Source organism: Tachysurus fulvidraco, chromosome 24, assembly GCF_022655615.1.
Source record: "Tachysurus fulvidraco isolate hzauxx_2018 chromosome 24, HZAU_PFXX_2.0, whole genome shotgun sequence".
NCBI classification, from domain to species: domain Eukaryota; kingdom Metazoa; phylum Chordata; class Actinopteri; order Siluriformes; family Bagridae; genus Tachysurus; species Tachysurus fulvidraco.
This window is the reverse complement of record NC_062541.1, coordinates 10,259,955-10,282,886: the sequence shown is the minus strand read 5'-3', so window position 1 is coordinate 10,282,886 and position 22,932 is coordinate 10,259,955. Positions and strand designations below refer to the sequence as shown.

Sequence of the window (22,932 nt, the reverse complement as noted above, 5' to 3'; positions counted from 1 at the left end):
GTTAGTCTGTAGTCTACACTTCAGCCTAAATGAACTAATTTTAAAAAGTAACGGACAAACGCACCAAACGGTAACGGAGTTAATTTATTTAAAAGTAATACGATAGATTTTTAGTTACTGTCAAAAGTAACTGCGTTACTGCCCAGCACTGTATTATATACTGTAAGTTTATTATATTCTTATTGCAACCTCACTGGTTTTATTCCTGACATACCTCATCAATTTTCTAAGAGATACAAGTTTATATTCATGAATGATTGCTATGCTTTGTATGTATTTAGTTCCACAGAATGTCTTCGAATCAAGCTAGTTCCTGTTATCATTTGTGTTGTAGCTTTAACGTTTTGTTAGTTTCCTCAGCAGCTTCCATTTTTTTCTCCCTTTTAAAGTTATTAAGATTAGATTATGTGGAGCTGCTATAAAAGTCCCTATGAATGAGTTGATACTAATTCATGATAACGAGTAGAACGAGTGCATTAATATAGCCCTGGAATTTGATGTACAGCTGGTACTACTGTCAGAGCTGCTGTTATAGAAAATGAATTAACATCTTATGAATAATTTGATTTGAGAATTCAACAATAATGAGGTGAGGATAAATAAATATTTTAAAAGTATTTCTCTTGATTTAATTATTATGCTTTTTTCTTCTGGGTGTTTGTAGGTTAACAGGCTTCCGGCTTCCTCCTCCAATAGTCAGCACTGGAGCGAGACTCACACTGTGGCTACTATCGGACTATGCTGTGAGTGGCCAGGGCTTCAAAGCAATATATGAAGGTAGGAGTGCAATAAAACATGTAGTCGGATATGCCTATGTTCTTCTTTTTCTCTATTTTCTTCTCTACGTTGTGCCCTTGACAATTTTCGACTTTTTGTGTCCCTGACTATGTCCTTCAGTCACTCAAGGTTCTGTCTTTGTTTTTAGTGCTGCTTCCCTCAATTATACATTGGTATTCTTTGTTGACTTTCTGCAGAACTAAGTATTCCTGTTTAGAATATAATTATATTAACATGCACAGTTAAATTAAAGATTAAAGCCAAACTTTTTCTGTGGATTCCATGTTGAGCTGTTGCGATATATATGTTGATCTGGGTAAATGGTTGTTAAGAACTTCTTCAAATGCACAAAAGAGGGAAAATCTTTGAGAATGACATTCATTTACTGATCGGTGTTGTGATTGAGTGACAGGTGAATAAACCTTCTGGCAAAACTATGTGCATAACATTAATGACCTGTCCTGTCAGCTATAAATCAGACGCATTGATAAGTATTTTCAACATTCACCTCACCTCACAACATACACCTTACCTTCATTCTCACCAGTTTATCTTTAATAACTGCTGGTTGGGTAGCAGATTTTATTGGATTTCCATCAAGCAGTTACTGTATAGCTGACATCGCATGACACTGTAGGCTAACTGGGTAGACACTGTCATTAGCTAGGGAATAGTTATACAGGGTAATGATATAAACATTTAGAATTAGATCTCTTAACTGCTTAGTCAGCTTAATGGGTATTTTTATGGGCATCGCTGTTTCTAAATAAATTACAAATGTAAAAAATTGTAAGGTAATCTTGAAGTTAAGCCATTCCAGTCAGTAATGATGAAGACTATGTTTCTCCTGAGTCACACGTCTGCTTAATCTTTTTTCCTCATTTTATAATGTGACACGTATTCTGCAAGTGTACCATATTTTTCTCCACACAGATCAGCTGGCCCTTGTGCATGAATAAATCATAATAAACTCAAAAGTTATGGAACAACTTTATTTTACCTAAATAATTATATTAGTTAGGATAGCAACTTTATTTTACCTTTATAAATCCTAGGGTTTTTTTTTTCAAGGACTGCTGAAGCACACTTCACACTTAGTGATATTTTTCTACACAGCAAGTGGGATTCAACACACGTTTTCTTGAAAGGGTTCTTTTTCATTCTTCCAATTCCAAAGGTCTGGATAAACAATATCATGACTATAAATAAGACATTGATTGAGAGTTTGATTTCTGGGACCATATTTGCTAGTTATCCCTGTTTTGCAGAATTCTGACCAATATCCAGTATTGCTTTGAATTCAATAGGACTACCTTTGCCCTTTATTTCAGATTCAGAAAAGAAAAACATTTTATCATATTTCTCAGACATCTGAGGTGTTGATTCAATGGTGTGTGTGTGTGTATGTGTGTGTGTGTGTGTGTGTGTGTGTGTGTGTGTGTGTGTGTGTGTGTGTGTGTGTGTGTGTGTGAAATGGTATGTATGTAACTGAATGAATACTTTATCAAGACTGAACAATTCATCTTCTTCTTATCTATAGTAAGATCCAGTAGCCAGAGATAAACATTGTCTTACTGAGCAATGCTTTTATTTATAAAGTCAGAACTCCATATAGTCCATACACTATGTACACTACCGGTCAAATTGACGCCCACGTCCAGTTCAATTCAGAATACACATACAGATATTTGTTATCACATTTATCCTATTATATTATAGTAGTTTTGATGTTGTTCAAGTAAATGACGCATCCACAATTCTACAATAAAAATTCGCATTCAACAAAAATCAGTTTTTGTTTATCATGAGATATTCTGTACTATACTAAGAGGAGATGCCAACTATATGTGTTCTTTGAGGACAACAACCTCCTTATCAATACACAATCGTTGGACTGTATATTTATAATCACGCCCTCCAGTGTCACTCACAAAAAGATTGGTTTCCTTTTGAGTCTGGTTCCTCTCATGGTTTCTTCATTTACCATCTAAGGATGTTTTTCCTTAGATGGTAAAGGGAGAGAGAGAGAGAGAGAGAGAGAGAGAGAGAGAGAGCCTCTCTCACACCTTTTTTTTCTACTTTCACTCTCTCACCATGCTCAAGCATCAGTGCTTCAGGTAGTAGGCTTGATTTGGCACTGATGTCAAATCATTATTGAAATTACATAATTGGGAAATATCAGGTTCTCCTGCTCCGGCAGCTAAGTGAAAACGTCATTGGAAACCTCGTTCTTGGCAAGCAATAAGAAGTGACAGAACAAGTGGGAGATTCAGAGAGCCTCTACACACTCTGTACACACACTGTATATAAGTCTACCTACTCTCATCTAGATAAGGTTCTATCTGAGCCATATGGATCAACCTGAGTCTCCCAGTCACTTTAATTACATGCCACTTCCTCTCACATGACCTACATACATGTCACTGAATAAGACAGTGTGATATATGGAGTTCATGCCCCTGGCCTGACTTTAACTAAAGACAGTGCCATAATGAGACCCAGTGAAATCTTATCAATCCCACATAGCCATTGTGTTCTGCAGTACGTCTGTCCCTCAGAGCCAAAGAAAAATTCATGAAGGCAAATTTAAGAATGTCCAATTATACTTTTCCTCACCGCAAAAAGCCTCTTTAATAGTGAGCCTTAAGCTGTGAATGAGGATTTTCCATTGCCAACTCACAGGGACAAATTATGTTTTAAACAGGGTTTTGTGGACAGATTTCCGTAACAGAGATGTGATGAAATTACTGGAGATCAACTTACCATTGCAGTAGGTGTGATTTAACCCATATTCGGAAGATATGAACAAAATCAAGGGCTGGAATAGTACTCCGAATACAATAAAAGTAATAAAATGCGATGGGGCCTGACATAAAATAGTCACTGGTTTCTCTTACCAACCTGAAGTGTTGGACTATTTTCCAATAACAGCTTGTTCAGAAGTATTTCATTTCACCAATAACTTAACAATTTGTGAAAGATAACAATTTATTAACAAATGACATCATCATTAATCTAAATTGAATTACAGGAGGCACTAGTGCAGGCCAATGGGGGACACATGGTTAAAGTATGTAGAATATATAACACTCCCATCTACAAGACATGAGGGCTCACTGAATGGTTTGAAAAGTATGAACATGGTGTAAAGCATACGTTATTGCCTTCAGTCACCACTTTTTAAACTAAATAAAAAAAATTTGGGAGAGTTTAAAACAAAACACCGGTTGCAGGAATATATTTGGAAGAATGTTCCATTTTCTGGTTGCTCGTGGCCAACTAACACTTCCACTTTATTTTGTTTTGTGTTTTAGTCTGTCATTTGTCATCCGTCTGTGTAAATCCTGCTAAATTATTAACTACTGCACTAGTTTTGCTGCTGGTAAATAATGCTTTTGGTCTTGTTGGTCATGCTTCTGGTAACTTTTGAGTACATACAGTACATAATACATGCTTTCGAGTACATACATAATATATGGTGCATATTAAGGGCAAAAAAAAACGAAAAAAAAAGAAAGAATTTTGCTATGTTCTGCAAATATGTCATTGATTCCATATTCCTAGGGTGCAGATGTCAGGGTTTCCTGCAGAAAATTTGTTAGTTAAGGCGGTAGGGTTGGGTGGGGGTGCAGGGCTTCTTTCTGAGATAGACCACAGACTCTGTACTACGTTTAACAATTATTAAAAACAGGCATGTGCAACCTAGCTAGCAGGTGAAGAACTCAAACAACAAAATCACCAGCTAACTTACTTTAAATTTGCAAGAACTATAGACTAATACAATAACAGGCTTAAATAAACCCAAAACCGTGGCCGCTCGCGGTATGAAGCGCGTCCACGCTATTCTCCGAGATGCACTTGACGGCCTTTTGTGCAGCGGAATTTTTTTTTTTTTGGACGACCTGGTTAAGGCGGTTGGGTTTCCCAGCTTAGGTGGGCGCTCGAACTACAAAGTGCTGCTGGAAACCTTGGATGTAGTGTTTGGGTTGTGGCTTCTTCCTATTGACTTTCATCCTTTGACCTTCTTGCTGGGGGCAGTGCTGGTGTTTTTGTACTAGAAGGATTTTAATTAATGCTAAAAAAAAAGAATGCTCAGAAATTTAAAGAAGAATATTCACACGGAGGAGAAAAATAACAGAATCATAAGCAGCAAGTTAAAGCTATTCTGTGGCTTCATTGTTGTCATTAGCAAGGTGTCGCTCAGTAAACATTCATATGTAATGGCTGCATGGGGTTAATGTGAATGTTAATAAGTATGAACAGTCACTTTGAGGAAAAGAAATGTTTCCACCAATCACCTTAATATCACTATTTTCTGTGTTTCTTGAAGTTTCATTACTGCTTAAGTCTTGCCTGGTTGGCAGCATGTTTCACCCGAAGGTGACTAGTGACATGACTGAAATTTAATTTTAGATTTGACAGCCACTCATTGAGAGCCACTGACACAGTGTGAGCACCTATGCCATGCGATTTTTTTTTTGCCATTTAAAGCAGTAGACAGATCAGCCATCATGTAAGCCCATTTTAATTAATATTAATCAATGTTAGACATTTCCTTAGGAATATTAATAGCTGGGTAAAGTTTCAGCCAAAGAAGCAAAGCAAGCCACATTAACAGCTTATTAAAACATACAGGCTTAGTGTTGAGGGTAAAAATCATTTAAAAACACCTGAAATTATTATACACCTAGGATCTATATCATCATCTTACTGTTCTGTTTTGCAAAATGCCTTCGATCACCGACTGGTTGAAGCCGTCAGCCCACATACACACGGTATTGCATGACAGCTTGCTAATTAATGGCATGGTCCGGAAATCAGTGTGAGCGGTGGACTTAAGTACAACACTTACTCTAATGAATTAGATCTTTGTTTCATGCTGGGTGAAGGAATCCACTTATACATCTGGGCCTCTTCATTAGGCATATCATCACACATTATTACCTTTTATATCTATAATATTCTCATAATATTCCCCACATGAAGAACAACACCCCCCTCCCCTCCACATACACACACACACACACGCAAGCATTTGCAGTTAAATGTTCTCTAGTCTCAGTGTGCTGAAATGAACCCCTGCGTTTTTAAATCGATCCTAGCACTGAATCAAAGAGTGTGTTCTCATGTCCCTGTGAGACACAAGTGCTCCCCGCAGCCCTCTGCTCTCTTCTGCCCGTGCTGCAGCGAGGGGAATGTGTTAAGTGAATTGGTTATGGTGGAGGGATCTAAGTGATGTGAATGTGTGTGTATGTGTGGAAGAAGGTGTTCCAGACCTGATGTGATGGAACTCTGTAGTGTGTTATTGACTAATGCAGAGCCATAGATGGCTTTACCTCTGCTCCTGTTCACAAAGATTATATATTATTTGTGCAGTGCTTTTAACAGTAGACATCATCAGCAAGAAATTTCAATTTAGATAAAGGCTGCCCTTACGTTCTAGGACTTGATGTTCAATTCCAATATTTTGACAGGGTTCAGATTTGTATGTATATATATATATATATATATATATATATATATATATATATATATATATATATATAGTACCTGATCTATATTCAATTCTTCAATTCCCATGTTTATATTAAGATGAAAATATATATATACAGACTATACTCGATGATTCACACGTACAGTTTTGTCATCTTTTGAGATGAATTTAACACACATAGCCGAATGCAATAAAACAGTGATAATGACTAACAGGAGAATTAGCGTAAAAGATAAGAAAAATAAGGGTATTTAGATGAATGAAATGACCAGATAAAAGTTATGTGTTGGATTTAGTGTTGGACATCTGTGTTATGTGTTGAAAAGTATGTACTGGACATCTGTCTCATGTCAGATATGCTGTATGTCTGCTGAACTATTACAGTAGATCTCTGTCAGAAAACCCAGTGAGAAAAACTGTGGAGGAAAGACTGTGGAAAAAGACTTAAATGGAAATCCTCTACAACGTGACACTGGATAATGAAATTATAAATGATAACACATAAAGCTGTATGGTTTCAAATCAGTCAGTACTGCATTGTGCATTGAAAACATTACGAGTATGAGTATATTGTTAATAGTAGTACTGCAACAAGCACAGGGCATGCTTTATGATTACGGCAGCAGTTTTAAGGTACAAAAATACAGCATCTTATATTATAAATATATAAATATAAAGCTGAGCCTCTTATCTACCAGAGCAAACGAAATATAAATTGCAATAGTAAACATGCATTTGAATGCTTTTTTAGAAATTTTTACACTTGCATGTTCAAACAAATTAATAAATATATACCAATTGCAGCATTTGTACTTGCTCATTCAGACAAATAGCACACACACATATATAAGCCTTGGCACTGTGGCCCACAGTCTGTTGATTGTCATGCTGATCTACTCCCTCAAAACCCCACTAATCTGAGAGCAGATGTCATATCGAAAAGGCCATAGTGTCTTGTATATTAAGAAGGGCAAAAAATCCCTCCTTCCCTCATGTCTTGCCTCCATCCCTCTTTAATAAGCAACATTTCTGGCTGGGTTTGGTATCATGGAAGCCCATCTTGGGGAGAGATAATGAGCCTGCAGTTTCCTGAGCTCAGCCTCAGAACCAAGGCTTACATCAAACCGAGCTTGGCTCCGTGTTCTCCACCGAACACCCACTATCTCCTCTGAGAGGCCGCGTGGGAAGGGGAAGCCTTGCACGAACACACATGTACATAAAATACAAATATAAATCTCTTTTTCAGCCATCCAATTTCAGACTCTCTCTCAGGCATTTTCCTCTCCCTCACTCTCTTTGGTCTTTGTGGATTTACACTGTGACATGCAGTCTTTTCTTTCTTTTTTTTTAATAATCTTTTAATTATTATTCAAATGCCATGATTTGCTATGAAAGACTGAAATGAAAGATACTTGCAAGAAAATAAATTTATGCTAATTCCCTTTATCTCCTGTGTTATTAAATTGGACAGATCGAAACCATTGAAATACCATAAATAAAACTTGAACTGTATTCAGGTCAGAATTTATTACAGTGTCGCTAATGAGCTTAGCATTACAGATGTATTTTCTAAATGCCAGGCTGGTTTGGGTGTCTCGGTAACAAAAGATACATGTTATATGAAGAAAGAACAGGTTTTATAACCCGCTTGTCATTGAGGTCTATCTTCAAAATGAGTTGGTGTACAAAACATAATTTTTACTGTACCTTAAGCATCCTCACATTATTGCTGCTGTAGCAACAAGAACAGCTAGCAATGCTAACAGTTCTGTCATTAATATATTGTTGTTTGAGTTTACATTTATGTACGCCCTTATCCAGAGTGACTTGACATTTTCCTTATTCATAATGCTAAACAATTAAGGCTCAGGGGCAACTGCTTGGTGGTCCTTTGATTCGAACTCACAACCTTCTGAGCTGAGCAGTAGTCCAACACCATAACCACTAAGCTACCACATACAGTACCCCACATTGATTTAGGTTTGTGCAGATTTATTTTCAGTGATGAGATATTTGAACTCTACTTGGCATAAAGCATCTGGATAGTTCACCAGTGGCTCAGAGTGGGCGTAGATACTCCTAATAACCGTGATATTAGTGCTAGTTAGCTAGCAAAAACAACTTCACAAATAGGTTTATCTTTATCCACAATTTCAGCAACAAATATTGTCAACAAATGAATATAAGATGTTGATATAAGAACACATTTGTTTTTGGTAGTATTTATTACTTAACAGTGATGCTTGGTGCTTTATGCTGCTGTCTGGAAAACCAGACTGTAACAGTTCCTTCCCCCAAACCATCAGACTACTCAATAACCAGATTGAACTGACTCTAAATGTGTTCATTTTACTGTGTACTGTATACCAGCTGTAGATACTGACATAAAAATGAAAGCTTCTTGACTTGACTTAAAGTTCAGAGTTAAAACTAATTATCTTAATTAAATTAGAGAATAAATTAGATGAGTCACCTCACCATATTTATTTTTGTTTCCGAATGATTGAAACTCTGTGTTCATCCATAGCACAGCTTCTGTACTTAGCAGTAAAACACATTATATGTCTGTCTTCACTAAGAACATACACGCTGGCCTCCCACTGTTGTTGTGGCAGATGTCCTACAGTGTGTGATATGTGTCAGCTTTTTGAGTCAGTGATTATATTACCGGCCAGGTGACATCATACACATTCCTGAAGCAGTTTGCTCATCGAGTTAAACATTGGAGTATTATTAACTATTCGTATTGCCTAAGTTACCAGACAGGTGCTTCTGATTCAGCTTTGTAGCCTTTAAATAGTGTTTAACATAATGCTTCATATTTATAGAAATGTTCTTCATTGTTTACACTGGCTATGTTACTCTCAACAGAACAGAAACAACGATGTATTGCTAAATATAATTTAGCTTATAATTTAGCATCAACATTCAGCAGTGACAAAAGCTAAACTCTAGTAAAAATACATAGATATAATACAAATAGTTTTACATTGAAAATCTCTCATTGAGTATCTGTTCATAATTCAGAATCACATCACATGAGGCTAATTCCTAAACTCATACTTCAGCGCATCAGATCTCAGAGTTCTTCATCTCCAACTTTCAGTTTATGTCCATTCACTGCTTAAGTGCTATATGTGCTAAATGCTCTCATTATAGATAGAATATAGATAGAAAAAATGCAGTGAACCCAAAAGACATTCGATATCTGTACAATTTTTATATTCACTTTCTACACATTTTTTTGGTAAGGGAGTAGAAATGCATGAAATGAATTGCATTTAGTGTTTGAAGACATCATGTTCTTAATACAATGTAGACTCTATATTGCAAACCTAGTGTGACTAAATTTAGCCTGCATTATTTTGGCTAATATTTGATTACTGTTCATTAAATCAGGTGAATGTTGTGGTGAGGATTCTTACAATGAAGTGCTTCAATGGAGGTCCTACAGTTTTGCTAAATATTATTATTATTATTATTATTATTATTATTATTATTATTATTATTATTATTATTATTATTATTATTATTATAAGTAGTAGTAATTAGTAATTAGTATTATTACTACAAATATGTAGTATTGATTAGTAAATAATATCCTGTGGCACTTTAGTGATTACTCTGTATTTGACAATATGACTTCTCCACAATCATTTTCTGCCATTTTGTTGTTCTCTCTCATTCTTTATATGCAATATTTATTCTGCTCTGATTCAGAACATAGCCTTGCTAAAATGGCCGTCAGTGCAATATGACGGCTTATATGAGTCTATACGTTTAATGTCATATGTCAGATTTTTGAGAACATAGCTAAGTTGCTCTAAAAGGCCATTTGGATGTTGGAGCTTGCCATCTTCTGTAGATGTGCATAATGGTATCCATTTCACAATTCCTGTAAACGAAATACAATAATGATGAATGTAGACCTCTCAAATGCTCTCAAATGTGCATTTTGATAAACTACTGCAAAAAAGTCCTAGTACTTACAGGCACTCTTTGTATTCAGTCCTTTGAAATGTTGCCGTATTTGCTCATTTTGCCAATGTCCTTCAATTCTTCTCCAAAAAAATGGAACCACCTCTTTTCACGGCCATATCTTCAGCAATAATTGCAAACTTGCCTTGTTTGTGTCAGGACTCAGCCCGGACTTTGGCAGCGTGCATGTGTTTATGTTCCTTGTCACGTGTCTGCCCCGCCTTCGTCTGCTCCTCCCGTTCTCCACACCTGTTTCCCATTGTCGTTACTCTGTCTATTTAACTGTGCCTTGTTGCCTTGTGGGGTGCCTGTGGTGCAGAGATAGGCAGCTAAGAAGCCAATGAGGTCTCTCCATGCTATGTGGGACACCCTCCCTTTGACTGACAATTGCTCCCTCCAGTAGCAATTTGATGTTTCGCGAGCATCATAGCTCTTTAGCCAATAAGGAGACGATTCCAACGAGATGCAACATGATACATCGGGTGAGGACGGGCTGTGCAATGAGCGCGCGCATATTAATTTTTTTCAACTTTATTGCGCAATTCTCAAACATTTCACACTCTCACACCTCAGGGTGTCAGTTTACAGCCTTTTTTTCACAGGAGACTTCTAGGCAGAGGGGTTGTCTTTGTTATAGGACTTTTGAACTAAGCATGCAGTCTTTTTATACAAAGTTATACAGTAAACAAATAAACAAGAAAAACATGAACGGACGGACATGTCCGTAGAAAAATATTAATATAAAATCCATTTTTGAGTCTTTTGACTTCATTTTTTGTTTTGGTGAAAGCCAAGACATGTGGCTATGACCCTCAGTTGTTGTTTACCTACCATCATTATATACAGCAATGTATGTAATCAGTTTATCAGGTAAACAACTCAGACGGAAATAAAAACCCTCCATTCTAGCCTCTGTAACTCTGTATCAGTAAGGCCTAGAATCACCCTGACACTTGTATCAGAAACTAGAGACTCTCTTCTTTCCAATGAGAGTGTGTCAAAGTATATGGGAGCTGTACCACTTTTTAGGTGGGTATGTCATCTAGGCGAAAATCAAGAAAATGGGGGGGCGACAGGTAAGAGGCACAAAGTTTCTATGGGAAAGTGCACAGTGCATCTTTTTCCATTTTCCCAAATTGTGCCTTGTGTCTTTGGTGGAAGATAATGCTGAGAAATTGCACTTCTGGCAATCGTGGCATGACCATGTTGTGAATTCAATTTACCAGCATTACCCTTAGCGGCCATTTCTGAGTGGTGTTTTGCAAAATAAACACCTCTGAATGCATGTACCATTTAGAGATAGTAGAGGAGGAAGTTGGTAAAAATTCCTTCTACTGTCTTATAAAGGCAGGAGTAGATGAGTTACAGTACTACTTTAATCAAAAAACGTGATTGTTATATTATCATAACATGTATAGATTTGGGGGGAAAAAAACATGAGACTCATCAATATAGTGGCATGATGTAAGAGCATGAACTGAGAGGCATGTGATAGTGACCATGGTGGGTATAGAGGAACGTTCTGACTGTAGAGCACAAAGCCAACTAAATGTTTACATTTACATTTACAGCATTTGGCAGACGCCCTTATCCAGAGCGACGTACATAAGTGCTTAAATCTCTAACATTGAATACATTAATGCTGGTTCACTAGTTTACATACTTAAGATACCATGAGTTTAAAACATTTGTTCAAAGTTACAATGAAAAAGTGTCAAAGGTTGTATTTTTTTTTTTTTTTTTTTTTTACAAAAAAAAAACCAGGACCCTCATTAAGGACTGTTAGGAGTTATTGTATACTAGGGAGTAACCAAGGAGGTGGAGAGCATGATGATTTGTCACTAGTGGAGAAAATGGAAGAGGTAGATGGGAATATACAGGAATCATCGGCTATGATCTCACAAATTCCAGCCCAAATGAAAAGAATCTCAACTGAGAACATGAAACACACATCAAATAATGGGAATTAAGAAAATTTGCAAGATTAATGTGAAAGTTGTTCTATTAAAAATAACTTCAGAATCTCAGAGAAACATTTGTGTTTTTTGTGTTATTTTTGTGAGTCTCCTCTAAATATTTATTTCTTTATGTCATAAAGAAAAAGATTTTAGCAAAGAGTATAAGAAAATATGAAGAATGAAATTCCTGTACCAAAATGTGACAACCTAAATGTGTTTTGTGAAAATTTGCCAAATCTATTTCATTAAAAGTAAAAAAAAAAGAAAAAAAGATTTAACAAGTTGAAAATCCATTTTAGATAAGTGATTAAGGAGCTAGCAGTTCTACCGGAATGTCTCATGTGAAGCTAAAAGGCTTGTGGTGCAGGAGGGGAGACCGTAATTGAAAAATAGAACTTGCGTTAAATGCAAGGGTTTGCCAAATGATAACATAAAGAGATCTTAGGAGAGATTTGGATCTTTTCCCAGGTTCTAAATGTTCTTTTTCATATTGGGCCAAATGCTTAGCTTTCTTTTTTAGCAAGGGAAGTGAGCTTTTTGCAGAGATTTTGCAGTGATTTAAAAAAAAAGATCACTGGTATTAAGCAAGCATTGTAACTCAGGGACACTGCTTCAGGACACACCGAACTCAGTCATTCAGCGTTAGATGTGGCGTCATTGGTGCCCTGAAAAGTTTTTAATAAAATATGAATTAAGGTTAACCTGTTTATCCCTAGGCCTATTTTTGAGCCTCTTGCTTTAAAAACGACATGCTAAAATTAAAATAAGTATATCTTAAAAAACTACAAGGTGGATTTACAGTAAATAGTTCTGGTATATATATATATATATATATATATATATATATATATATATATATATATATATATATATATATATATATATAAGCTGAGCTTCCTCTCTATATATATATAAGCTGAGCTTCCTTATATATATATAAGCTGAGCTTCCGTACTTCTGGTTTGCTGCATGCGCAGGTACATCCAGGCTTGACTAGTGTGGAAGGGGTTACACATGATTGAACAGAGAGTTGTGTAGTGTGACACAGAATTAAGTGAAATATTGCTGGTGAGAGAGAAAAGAAATGGGACTGGACACATCCAGTGTTGTTTAAATGCCACAGGCTGCTCATTATCAGACAGGTGTGCTGTCATCTGTAGCAGCTATACAGGTCTATCAGTTGAAAAATACTATTGGTTGAGCTACAGTATGGGTTGAAAAATACTATTCGAATAGATTATTTAAAAGTCAGGTTCAGTACCATACCGTACATGTGTTCAATTGTATGTCCAGCTTTTCATTAGTAGATAAATGGTTACTTGTGGCCAAGGAGAGCCTTGGGAGAAGGCTTGTGCTCTTTGGTTGGAGGTATACTCTATTCTCCTGTCAATCACATGCAATTTTGGGCATCTGTAAGCTCACGTATGATGAAGAGGAAATATTGTTTTTCTTTGAATATGCTATGCGCTACCTTGTGATGTAGAACAAGTAACAGTTTGAAAAGGTGCAACAAGATGGCTCTGTGCCATCAGAAACAGCACGTGTTAGCCAACAGATACCCTGTTACCCTGCTTGTGTTATAGGAGGACGTTTGCTGGTGTTTGAGAATAGACCAAATAAGAGAGAAAATGTTGTAAGAAAAAACAAACAAAAACTACAACATGTTCAGCTTATATTCTGTTCAAATAAGCTAGCTAAGCTCAGCAAATTACAAAAATAGGCTAGCACAGGAATGTGTTATAAAAATAGTTTTTGCATTTAGATTTCTCATCTGTGTGAGTTTCCACTGGGTTCCCTCACATTAGACTTCCAGAAAAAAGCACTGCTAGGTAAATTGGCTAGTCTAGTTTGTATCTCACTGTGTGTGTGTGTGTGTGTGTGTGTGTGTGTGTGTGTGTGTGTGTGTGTGTGTGTGTGTGTGTGTGTGTGTGTGTGTGTGTGTGTCTGTGCATAATGTCTTGTGGTAGACCAGTATCCCATTCCAAGGTTCCTAGGAATGGGATAATGGGATGCATAAGCATAGCGTAACGTAGCATGTTGACTAATTTTGCGTTTCTGACTGAAAGATTGTCCAAGACCCTTAACCCTCATCTGCTCCTTTATATCACAAAAATCAAACATCCGAAATGTAAATAGTAAGCTGTACACCATTGTACTTCGTCTAGAGTCTGGCTCACAGTAAATGTCTGCATGCAACACTAGGATTGTCATGTTGTGGCTTTTAACCACGCACTCCAAAAGGTTGAACTGCTAAATGTTGAGTTTACGCCATTGGTAAGACTTTCAGCCTACAGGGTCACACAGAGTTCCTGACACACTCCTACTGAAATAGCCTGTTCAAATTCAACTGCTGGACATAATAAAATATATATATATAGCTTTTTTCTTTTCTTTTTACTCTAGCCTAAATACTTTGCATTTTCATTGCAGGCATGTTAGCTGCTCCAGTGAGCTGTGAGATTATGTCACTTTCTGAAAAGGCCTCGACATGCTTTTTCTCCCTTTTCCACAGTTCTCATAAAGCAGAGTGTTAGGGATTGGCTTTACCTATGATCAAAACAAAACGGAAGCTGTATGGATGGGCAACATTGCTGCTCCACTGCTAAATATAGACAAGAAAAGAAAAAAGAAATAAAATTACTGGGCTTGAATTACAAACACCAAACAGGCTGAACATAACTGTGGAACAAACATAAACATAACTGTGGAAAAAAGGAGCAGGAAATTAAATCAGAAACTTAAATCAAGAGAATATCTGATTACAAAACTAGGATTCAGATAATTTCTGTAATTATTGTATTTCCAATCTATTATTCTTGGCTACTGTTTGTGCTTAAAATGATTTATCTGCGGAAACAACAGACAAGTGACAGCACAAACATTTTTGTACACATGGAAAGACTGAACTCTGCAACAAACTAAATATAGATTTCTTTAAAATCATGACACAAACACTGAACAGTGAAACTGATTCATGGAGGGTTTTTTTTAACATAGACATTGACCACTTACTGAATGTGAGCAGTAAATTAAAAACAGATGCAGATATTACTGTAATTCAAAAGATATTTCTTTGTTTAATCACATTTGCGATGTGATTAAATAAAGTGATTAATAAGTGTAGGCAGATTAATTACACAAAATAACCACAAAATAATTTCTTGTATGACATTTTGACAAAAATCTGATAAAATTATTGTCATCAAGCTCTAGAATATGTATTTTATATGTATTGCAATGAACTATGAGATTTAAAATGATTATTCATTACTGCCAAACCCCAAGGTTTTTTTTTTTTTTGCTGAACTTTTGCTCGTAATAAATAAAAACAGAAACACTTAATGAAAAACTACAAATTCGTAAAGTCCTGCATGCCCTTGGAGCTTACATTCATATGAGTGATTAATCACCACTATGGAGTTTCAAAGGAATCAAAGGAATTTAATACTGAACATGGACACACCAAAATATGGCACAGATTGCATATTATGACCGTTTTTGGGCCAGATTGGAAAGGACAATGAATAGAACAAGAACCAAGCATCCATGGATTCTTTTGAAATTGTGGACTGAAGTCTGAAAGTTAAAATACTTCCATACTGTAAATATTCTCCTTTCTTAGCAAATGTGTTTTGCTGAAACTGTAGGCTAACAGTTTATTTATCATTATTACTACAGCACTGTAAGAAAATGCACATGCTAATCCTCCCATAGTTCCCATAAAAAACATTAATGCCCCATTGTGGGGAAGAGATTATGTTGAAAGAAAGATTTCCGAATTTACAAAGTGAAAATTACTGTTAAGCGTCTCTTGAGGTTAGCCACAGTCTAGTCTGTCTCCTGCAGTCTTAGATGCAGAATGGATGAAGAGGGCTAATTATACATTACTGTGAGTGGTACGTCGTCATGCCAGCCTGGGAAGCCTTCCAAATGTGCTGTTCCCCTGCACACACACACACACACACACACACACACACACACACACACACACACACACACACGTGCACACACACACTCCTGACGTCATGGCCTGGTTGTAGTAAGCAATTTTCGAACAGCGGGATGAACGCTCTTGGGCCTTTGTTTGGAGTCGGGTACTTTTTTCAGGCACATCATGTGAATGTTGTGGTGCTTTCTCATAGTTACACAGGCTTCTTGTTTTTAGGAATCAAAATAATAAAAGAGTGGCATGTTTTCACCATTTTTACATATGTATAGGGCATAAAACTCACATAGAACCAACTTGTTTGTCAATCAATCTGAGTGATGTTCCATGGCTGCAACCCAAATATAGCAGGGAACATTTCATAAAACAGTGAATGGTACATTTATGCTAATTATCATGACCTTTGTTTGAATTCCTATTTATTTATTTATTTATTTATTTATTTATTTATTTATTTATTTATTTATTTGTTTGTTTGTTTGTTTGTTTGTTTGTTTGTTTGTTTGCTTGCTTACTTACTTACTTACTTACTTATTTGCATCTCATAAAAAACTGTGCCCTGTTATAGTTGATTTTCAGCCATGCAACATGATGATTATATTAAAAATTCAAATTAAATTTCAATCTTCCTATCCAAGAGAGTTAAAGAGTCAAATAAATTGTACATACTGTAGTTGCAAGTACATAAAAAAATAATAAAATAAAAAGAAAGAAAGAAAGAAAGAAAGAAAGAGAAAAAGAAAGAAAGAAAGAAAGAAAGAAAGAAAGAAAGAAAGAAAGAAAGAAAGAAAGAAAGAAAAAGAAAAATTAAATAAAGTCAAATATAAAGAATGGTAAAGAGATGAAAATGAAAGAAAAAAGGTAGAAAAATGGACCTGGTGGTCAGAGCAGTCGTGAAGGTAGCCGGTCTCAGAGGTTCTACATTCTACATAGACCTACATTCAGTGTACTCCACCGCACTGTTCTGGCAAGCCTGTTCAAAAAAGAAGAAATGGTAGAACTGTATTCTGGTAAACAAAATTGTGAGGCTACTTACACTGAGTAATACTATATCCAATTTTAGCTAAAATAAGCCACTTCACTGATAAAAATAGTCCTGTTATAAACATATTACCGTACAAAGTTAGAAATTCTTCTAAACTTTTAATGTCCAACAGCTCTTCTGCCCCAGAACAGCATAGCTACCAGACTATAAATAAAACAACCTACCAGAAATAATTGCATTAATCTAGTTCCTTATTCTTTACTTTCTGGAAAGACAGGCCACAGCAGTTAATTACGATCAGGCGTTTGTACTAAAGAGCATTATCGTATCTTCAAAGAACATAGACTGGTTTTCAGCCTGTTTTTTTTCTTCTTCTATTTTTAAATCTATCAGTATTTAGAATGAGTTATCATAAAGGAAAAGTCTAGAAAAATAAATCTTATTGTTAACTATGAAATTGTAGGTAAAAAGTATAAGCTTAGCATGGCTTTCTCCTCCAGTGATTCACACAAATGCAGATATTATTAAAACATGTTCAAGTGCTTTCTTCTACTTTCTTTAATTCTCATGTTTTTATGGCCTTCATCACTGGGTTATATTTATAAGGTCTTGTGGCGAGTGATAAGAGCAGACTTGAACTTGAGCTGTTTATGTCGAATGTATGCACTGTGATTAGCAGAAAGTGTATAGAAACCCTTGTGATATAGATTTAGTTTACTTGCTGATTTTACAACCCATAAAATATTCTAGCACATTGAAAAGCCTTTAGAAGAACGCTAATATTGTGGCTAATACCAATTCAGTAATAATTTTGAATATTACAGACATTACCGAGAGGACTAGCAGACTGAACCTCATAATAATAATGTAATAATTTGAGATAGCTTTGAGTCCATGGCCTTCGATCCATAATATAACAGGGTTTAATGTTATATGCTCTTTACTCTCTTCAACAAGTCTCACAGATCAGGTTTCACTATAAAGAGGCGGGGCAAGAAAGTGTGTTACGTGTAGTTACGTGGAAGTTATTTATTAATTGTTTTACTCACATGACGAAGGATATACGAGAAAATGCACAGACCACTTAGTAAACAGCTTATTTCCAAAATACACAACTTTGTAGACAGCTTAGTACAAGAGCACTAGCAGCAGATTGAACACTATTCAGCAGACAATGAACATTTTGTAGAGTCACCACTGAATGTCTGCACTAATCAAATAGGTTGCATGTCATTTTGACACATTACATATCAAAGACACGCATGACAAAAGGCTCTTCACAGAGAAGCTTGATACGTTTGCTTGTCATTATCCTGCATTTTTAATGAAGCTCCAGATCTTCCATGTTAGATTTTTGTTCATTTTGTGATCACTATTGCTGTCACTTTTTTATTTAATTACGGTACATTTGATTGATTTACCCTCTAGCTATGCTCATGTGCAGCTTAATAATACGTTCAAAATCCTACTGATAGCTTCTAATTAATGCCTACACCTACATTTAAATTTCATAAAGCCATCGGGCACAGTCACAATCTGAAAGAAATGTGTAGCTAATTAAAGGTGATTGAGACAGATAATCTACGTCATAGTCCTAAATTTGTATTCATTCAGAAGTTTCCCGTCATCATGAATGAAAACATTACTCCTTGGTAAATTAGCTCAGAAGGGCTACGTTTATTTTTCATTTTAAATACATTCAAACCGGTTTCCTCTGTTACCAGCTGTCTTTATCTGATGGCTTTGGCATGAAACAGGCAATTCCTTTGAAACCCCGGGATTAATTTAAAAGCTAACCTTCTATGTGTTATTTTTGGTGTTCTTTGTGATAATGCATTTAATTGGATGCTGTGTTCTTTATAATCAAGCCTCTCTGCTTGTAATGAAGTGCGCTCAGAGCTAAGTCCTAAACATCATGAGCACCTCTGTACATAACCTTCTATATCAATGGCGTCTATTATCTGTGACCCAGAAATGGACACTTTTACAGTTGCAAGTTTCTTTATTATTTATTTCTTTTTCTTTATTTATTTATTTACAGGTTTACCATCACGTTAAATGTGGACACTGCCTTAATATATCTGATATTTAATTACTTCTTGATTGTTTTGTTTTTTCACAATTCTCTGACGAGTTAATGAATGTTGTCTGGAGAGTTCAGTCATGCTTTCAGCCTTCTTTTATAATGTTACTCAACCGTTCACAACGCTGATGAAATAAAGGCTGAAGCATGACACATTTAGTGCGTGTAAATTGTCTGCAGGTATTTTTTAATTAGTTTGCTGATTGCGATTAAGGTGTGCAGCAGATATTCAGAGAGAATTTGTGCATCCATCTCTGCCATATGTCACTCAGCAGCAGTGTCATTTGAATCAGACCCTTGCTTTATTAGTCAAGTGTACTAGAGTATTCAAGTAATTTGAGCACTTACGCATTAGAATAAATAATAAAGACGTGGATATTGGCAACAATGCGTTTGCTCCGAGCTGATATGGATATTGCAGACATTATTTAAGTCTTACACTGTGAATTAAAAAGAAATTTGGAACAGAGGAGAACGTAGCAAAGATAAATTCTGTACAGAAAAGTACACAGTCATCACGTGTGTGTGAGGCAATTAAGTGTTCATAAGTCATGTGGAAAGAATCGTTTCCGGTGTCTGGTGGTTTCACTCACTGATCTGAAACTCCAGCTGGAGGGAAGGAGTTCAAATCTACTGTGGCTTGTGTACAAGGGATGATTTTTCTGCTTGCTTGCTTTCTCTGGCCCTGCATGCAAACATGCCACTAGGTCTCTTCCTATTAGCCTGAAAAATAGATACTTCATCATGAACATTATGATCAGGGCTGTTTCTAGGTCTAATCAGTTGCTTCATGCCCATCATATTGTTTGTGTTAAGGGACTATGAGCACATGGGTTGTTCTATACTTTATTTCTTTATTTTTTGGTGGTTGAGGTGGTAAGAAAACTAGTTTATTATTACATTAGAATGAAAACAGTAGCCTAAAGGAAGTGAAATGTGTTCTTGTGCTTTGACTCCATCAAATGAATCCTGGAGGACTCAGTCGTGGTTTGTATGGACTGGTAGTCATGATTTGTAAATCATGCATTGAGAATCAAGGAATTGCTTATGGACATAATATTGATGACTAAGCTTTCTAAAAAAAAATCAAGACAACCTGTGGATTTATATTTCTTGCAGATTTGCATTATTCAACAAAGTTAAATTACATTAGTTGCTGTAAACATGTTAAAATTCATTCTTTATCAAGCTTAATGCATAAATAATAAAACACATACATAATTAAATTAGATTCTGTTTGTTATTCTTACATCGATGGAAAAACATAATTAATCAGGGCCTTAAACAGTTTCAGATACTTTCCTATTTCTGATAAATAGCCCTTCTAGTCAAAGTAAACCAGAAAGAATAAAGAGCCACAGTCAGGACACTCGTTTTCTGGTTTTTATTTTTCATTTATTCTTCTGTTTGATTCCAGGTTGGCCATCAAAGATGCTTTTGTAAATGACATGAGCTCCTCGCTCTCTCTTCTGACACATTCTTTTTTGCTCCAATGCACTTTTGACTCTGTTTGCTTTCTTCATCCTTTGTTACTTTTTTCCCTCTTTTTCAGCATTCTCCTTGTTCTCAGGGTCAGTGAGTGGTGGATTAGCTTGTTCTGTAAGACTGACACAAACTGTCTGTGTGTCTGTGTGTGTGTGTGTGTGTGTGTGTGTGTGTGGTGGGGGGTTGCAGCATTGGGGTGTATATGAATATGTCCACTGTGCTGTAGATGGGCAGGTAGGGAGAAACGCTGGTGTTTGATTGGCTGTCAGCTTAGTGCCATTCGTCCTTCATTAAATCAGGACAGGAGATAGAACACAATAACTTAGGATGAGTGTCAAAATCTGTGGTGGGCATTGGGGGGGGGTGTTAAAGTGTTCAGTCTTGCAGGAGTGGGATAGGTGTTTAGATCAATTGTGTTCTCTCTCTCTCTCTCTCTCTCTCTCTCTCTCTCTCTCTCTCTCTCTCTCTCTGTCTCTCTCTCTCTCTCGCAAGGAAATTTACCGATAAATTCTGGAAACCAGGCACATGAATGAGGAAGCTTTTTTTTTGTTTTGGCCAATAATATAATTAAAAAAATGTTTTATTCAGGTAACTTCTTATCCTTGCCTTGAATGTCTGGCCAGAAAGCCAATGTTGGGTAAAGATCATGTTAGGTTTAACAAACACAGCAGTAAAACCTGTCAATCTTTCTGAAGATGTTATCTAAGCGAGATTTCCTCACACAGTGAATCTTTGATCAGGTTCTTGAATCGTAGCACAACAGTATAATCATATATCAGTCTCATCAGTTTGGTTTGTGATCAGATTATGGCTGCTGAAAAATGTCAGCGGATCAAAACAGAGAAGAGCACACACACAGACTGATCTGTCAACGTTTTAAAATATCTAAATAACCTTGAAGAAGTGCAGCCAACAGAACTGACTGAATTAATTAGCAAATATTTCCTCACTGAACTTTGTATGAACTGAGAAGATCTGAATCAATAGAAGGTGATGATGAAATTTGTGATAACATGCTGTGAGATACTCAGGTGCAGAGGTAGAGACTGAATGATGCTGATTAATAAAGAGCTCATGAGAGTTATATTATGAATAATATAATGTTGTACAAATAGGTGGTGCAGCTTTTGGTGGAACTGGAATGAAATATGAAAGAAGTGTATTATTCTGATTCCCTACTGCTGGTTGGAGTCGTGTTGCATGGTGTGCACTATGTTGGAGATAGATCTGCATCCACAGCCTGGGAGCTGAGTTTTTGAGTCACTGTTACGTCGGTCGGGTTTGTGATGTCGGTCGGTCTGTCGGGTCTTCATCAGCGATCATTTAAAGACTTTGGCAGAAAGGATTTAGTGTTGGGTCTCTAATGAACTTGCGCTGAACCACTAGTTCCTCTACACTACAAACTGTTCTAGAAAGGACATTATTTACTGTCCAGTGTCACTGGACAGTAAATAATGTTAGGGGAAATTGTTAGCCACATTATTATTATTATTATTATTTATTCTGTTTCTATACTTTATGTAAAGCTGCTTTGAGAAATTGTGAATTGTTAAAAGCACTTTACAATTACATCGAATTGAAAATCGAATGGAATTACTTTTCTCCTTTTTCCTTTGTGGAAAAAGAAACTTATTTCAGTTCAAGCAAGTTTTCAGTTTGACAACAAAACGTGGCCACATAAGCTTAAATAACATTAGAAAGCAAATTTCTGTCACTTAGAATTTTTTGTTGGCATAAAAGGCTGCCCTTTTCTAGAAATAAATGCTTGAAATTAACAGAATTATCTGGCTTTATTATTGAAGAAATTTCTCTTATCGAGATGTCATTTTTGTGGTTTAAATAATAGTTTATAATGCACATCAAGGATCCCAGCCAAAGTTACGTCTAACATCATACTAAAAGAATTTGTATATTGTACCCTTTCTATCTTATATATATATTTATTTATTACTTATACATTCCAACAGAGCTATCTAAGCTGTTTGGGATTGAGGTCCTTGAATTGAAAACTGTGGGATATACAACCCAACCCCTGCTGCTATAGGATATATCAGATTTTATTTCTTTTTTAAATTGAAGTAGCTTCAGCACTTCATGATGCTGATAGATGGAAAAACATTGTGACTGAATTATAATCGCCACCACATATATCCCAGTGTGTAAACATTTCTTTATTGCAATTATGCAAATGTGTTGTGGTGTTTCATTTAATTACCTATGGAGGCC

At 36.1% G+C, this 22,932-nt stretch overlaps 1 protein-coding gene across 2 annotated transcripts in view; it reads left to right on the top strand.

Moving 5' to 3' along the window:
• csmd2 (CUB and Sushi multiple domains 2) overlaps window positions 1–22,932 on the top strand; it is a 288,152-nt gene that overhangs the window by 40,280 nt on the left and 224,940 nt on the right. For both annotated transcript variants that reach the window (XR_007139415.1, XM_047808186.1), the window contains exon 3: window positions 665–777. Coding sequence is in view for 1 of the 2 variants with exons in the window: in XM_047808186.1 (XP_047664142.1) it covers window positions 665–777 (113 nt within the window). In the remaining variant the exon portion in view is untranslated. The remainder of the gene's footprint in view (window positions 1–664; window positions 778–22,932) is intronic.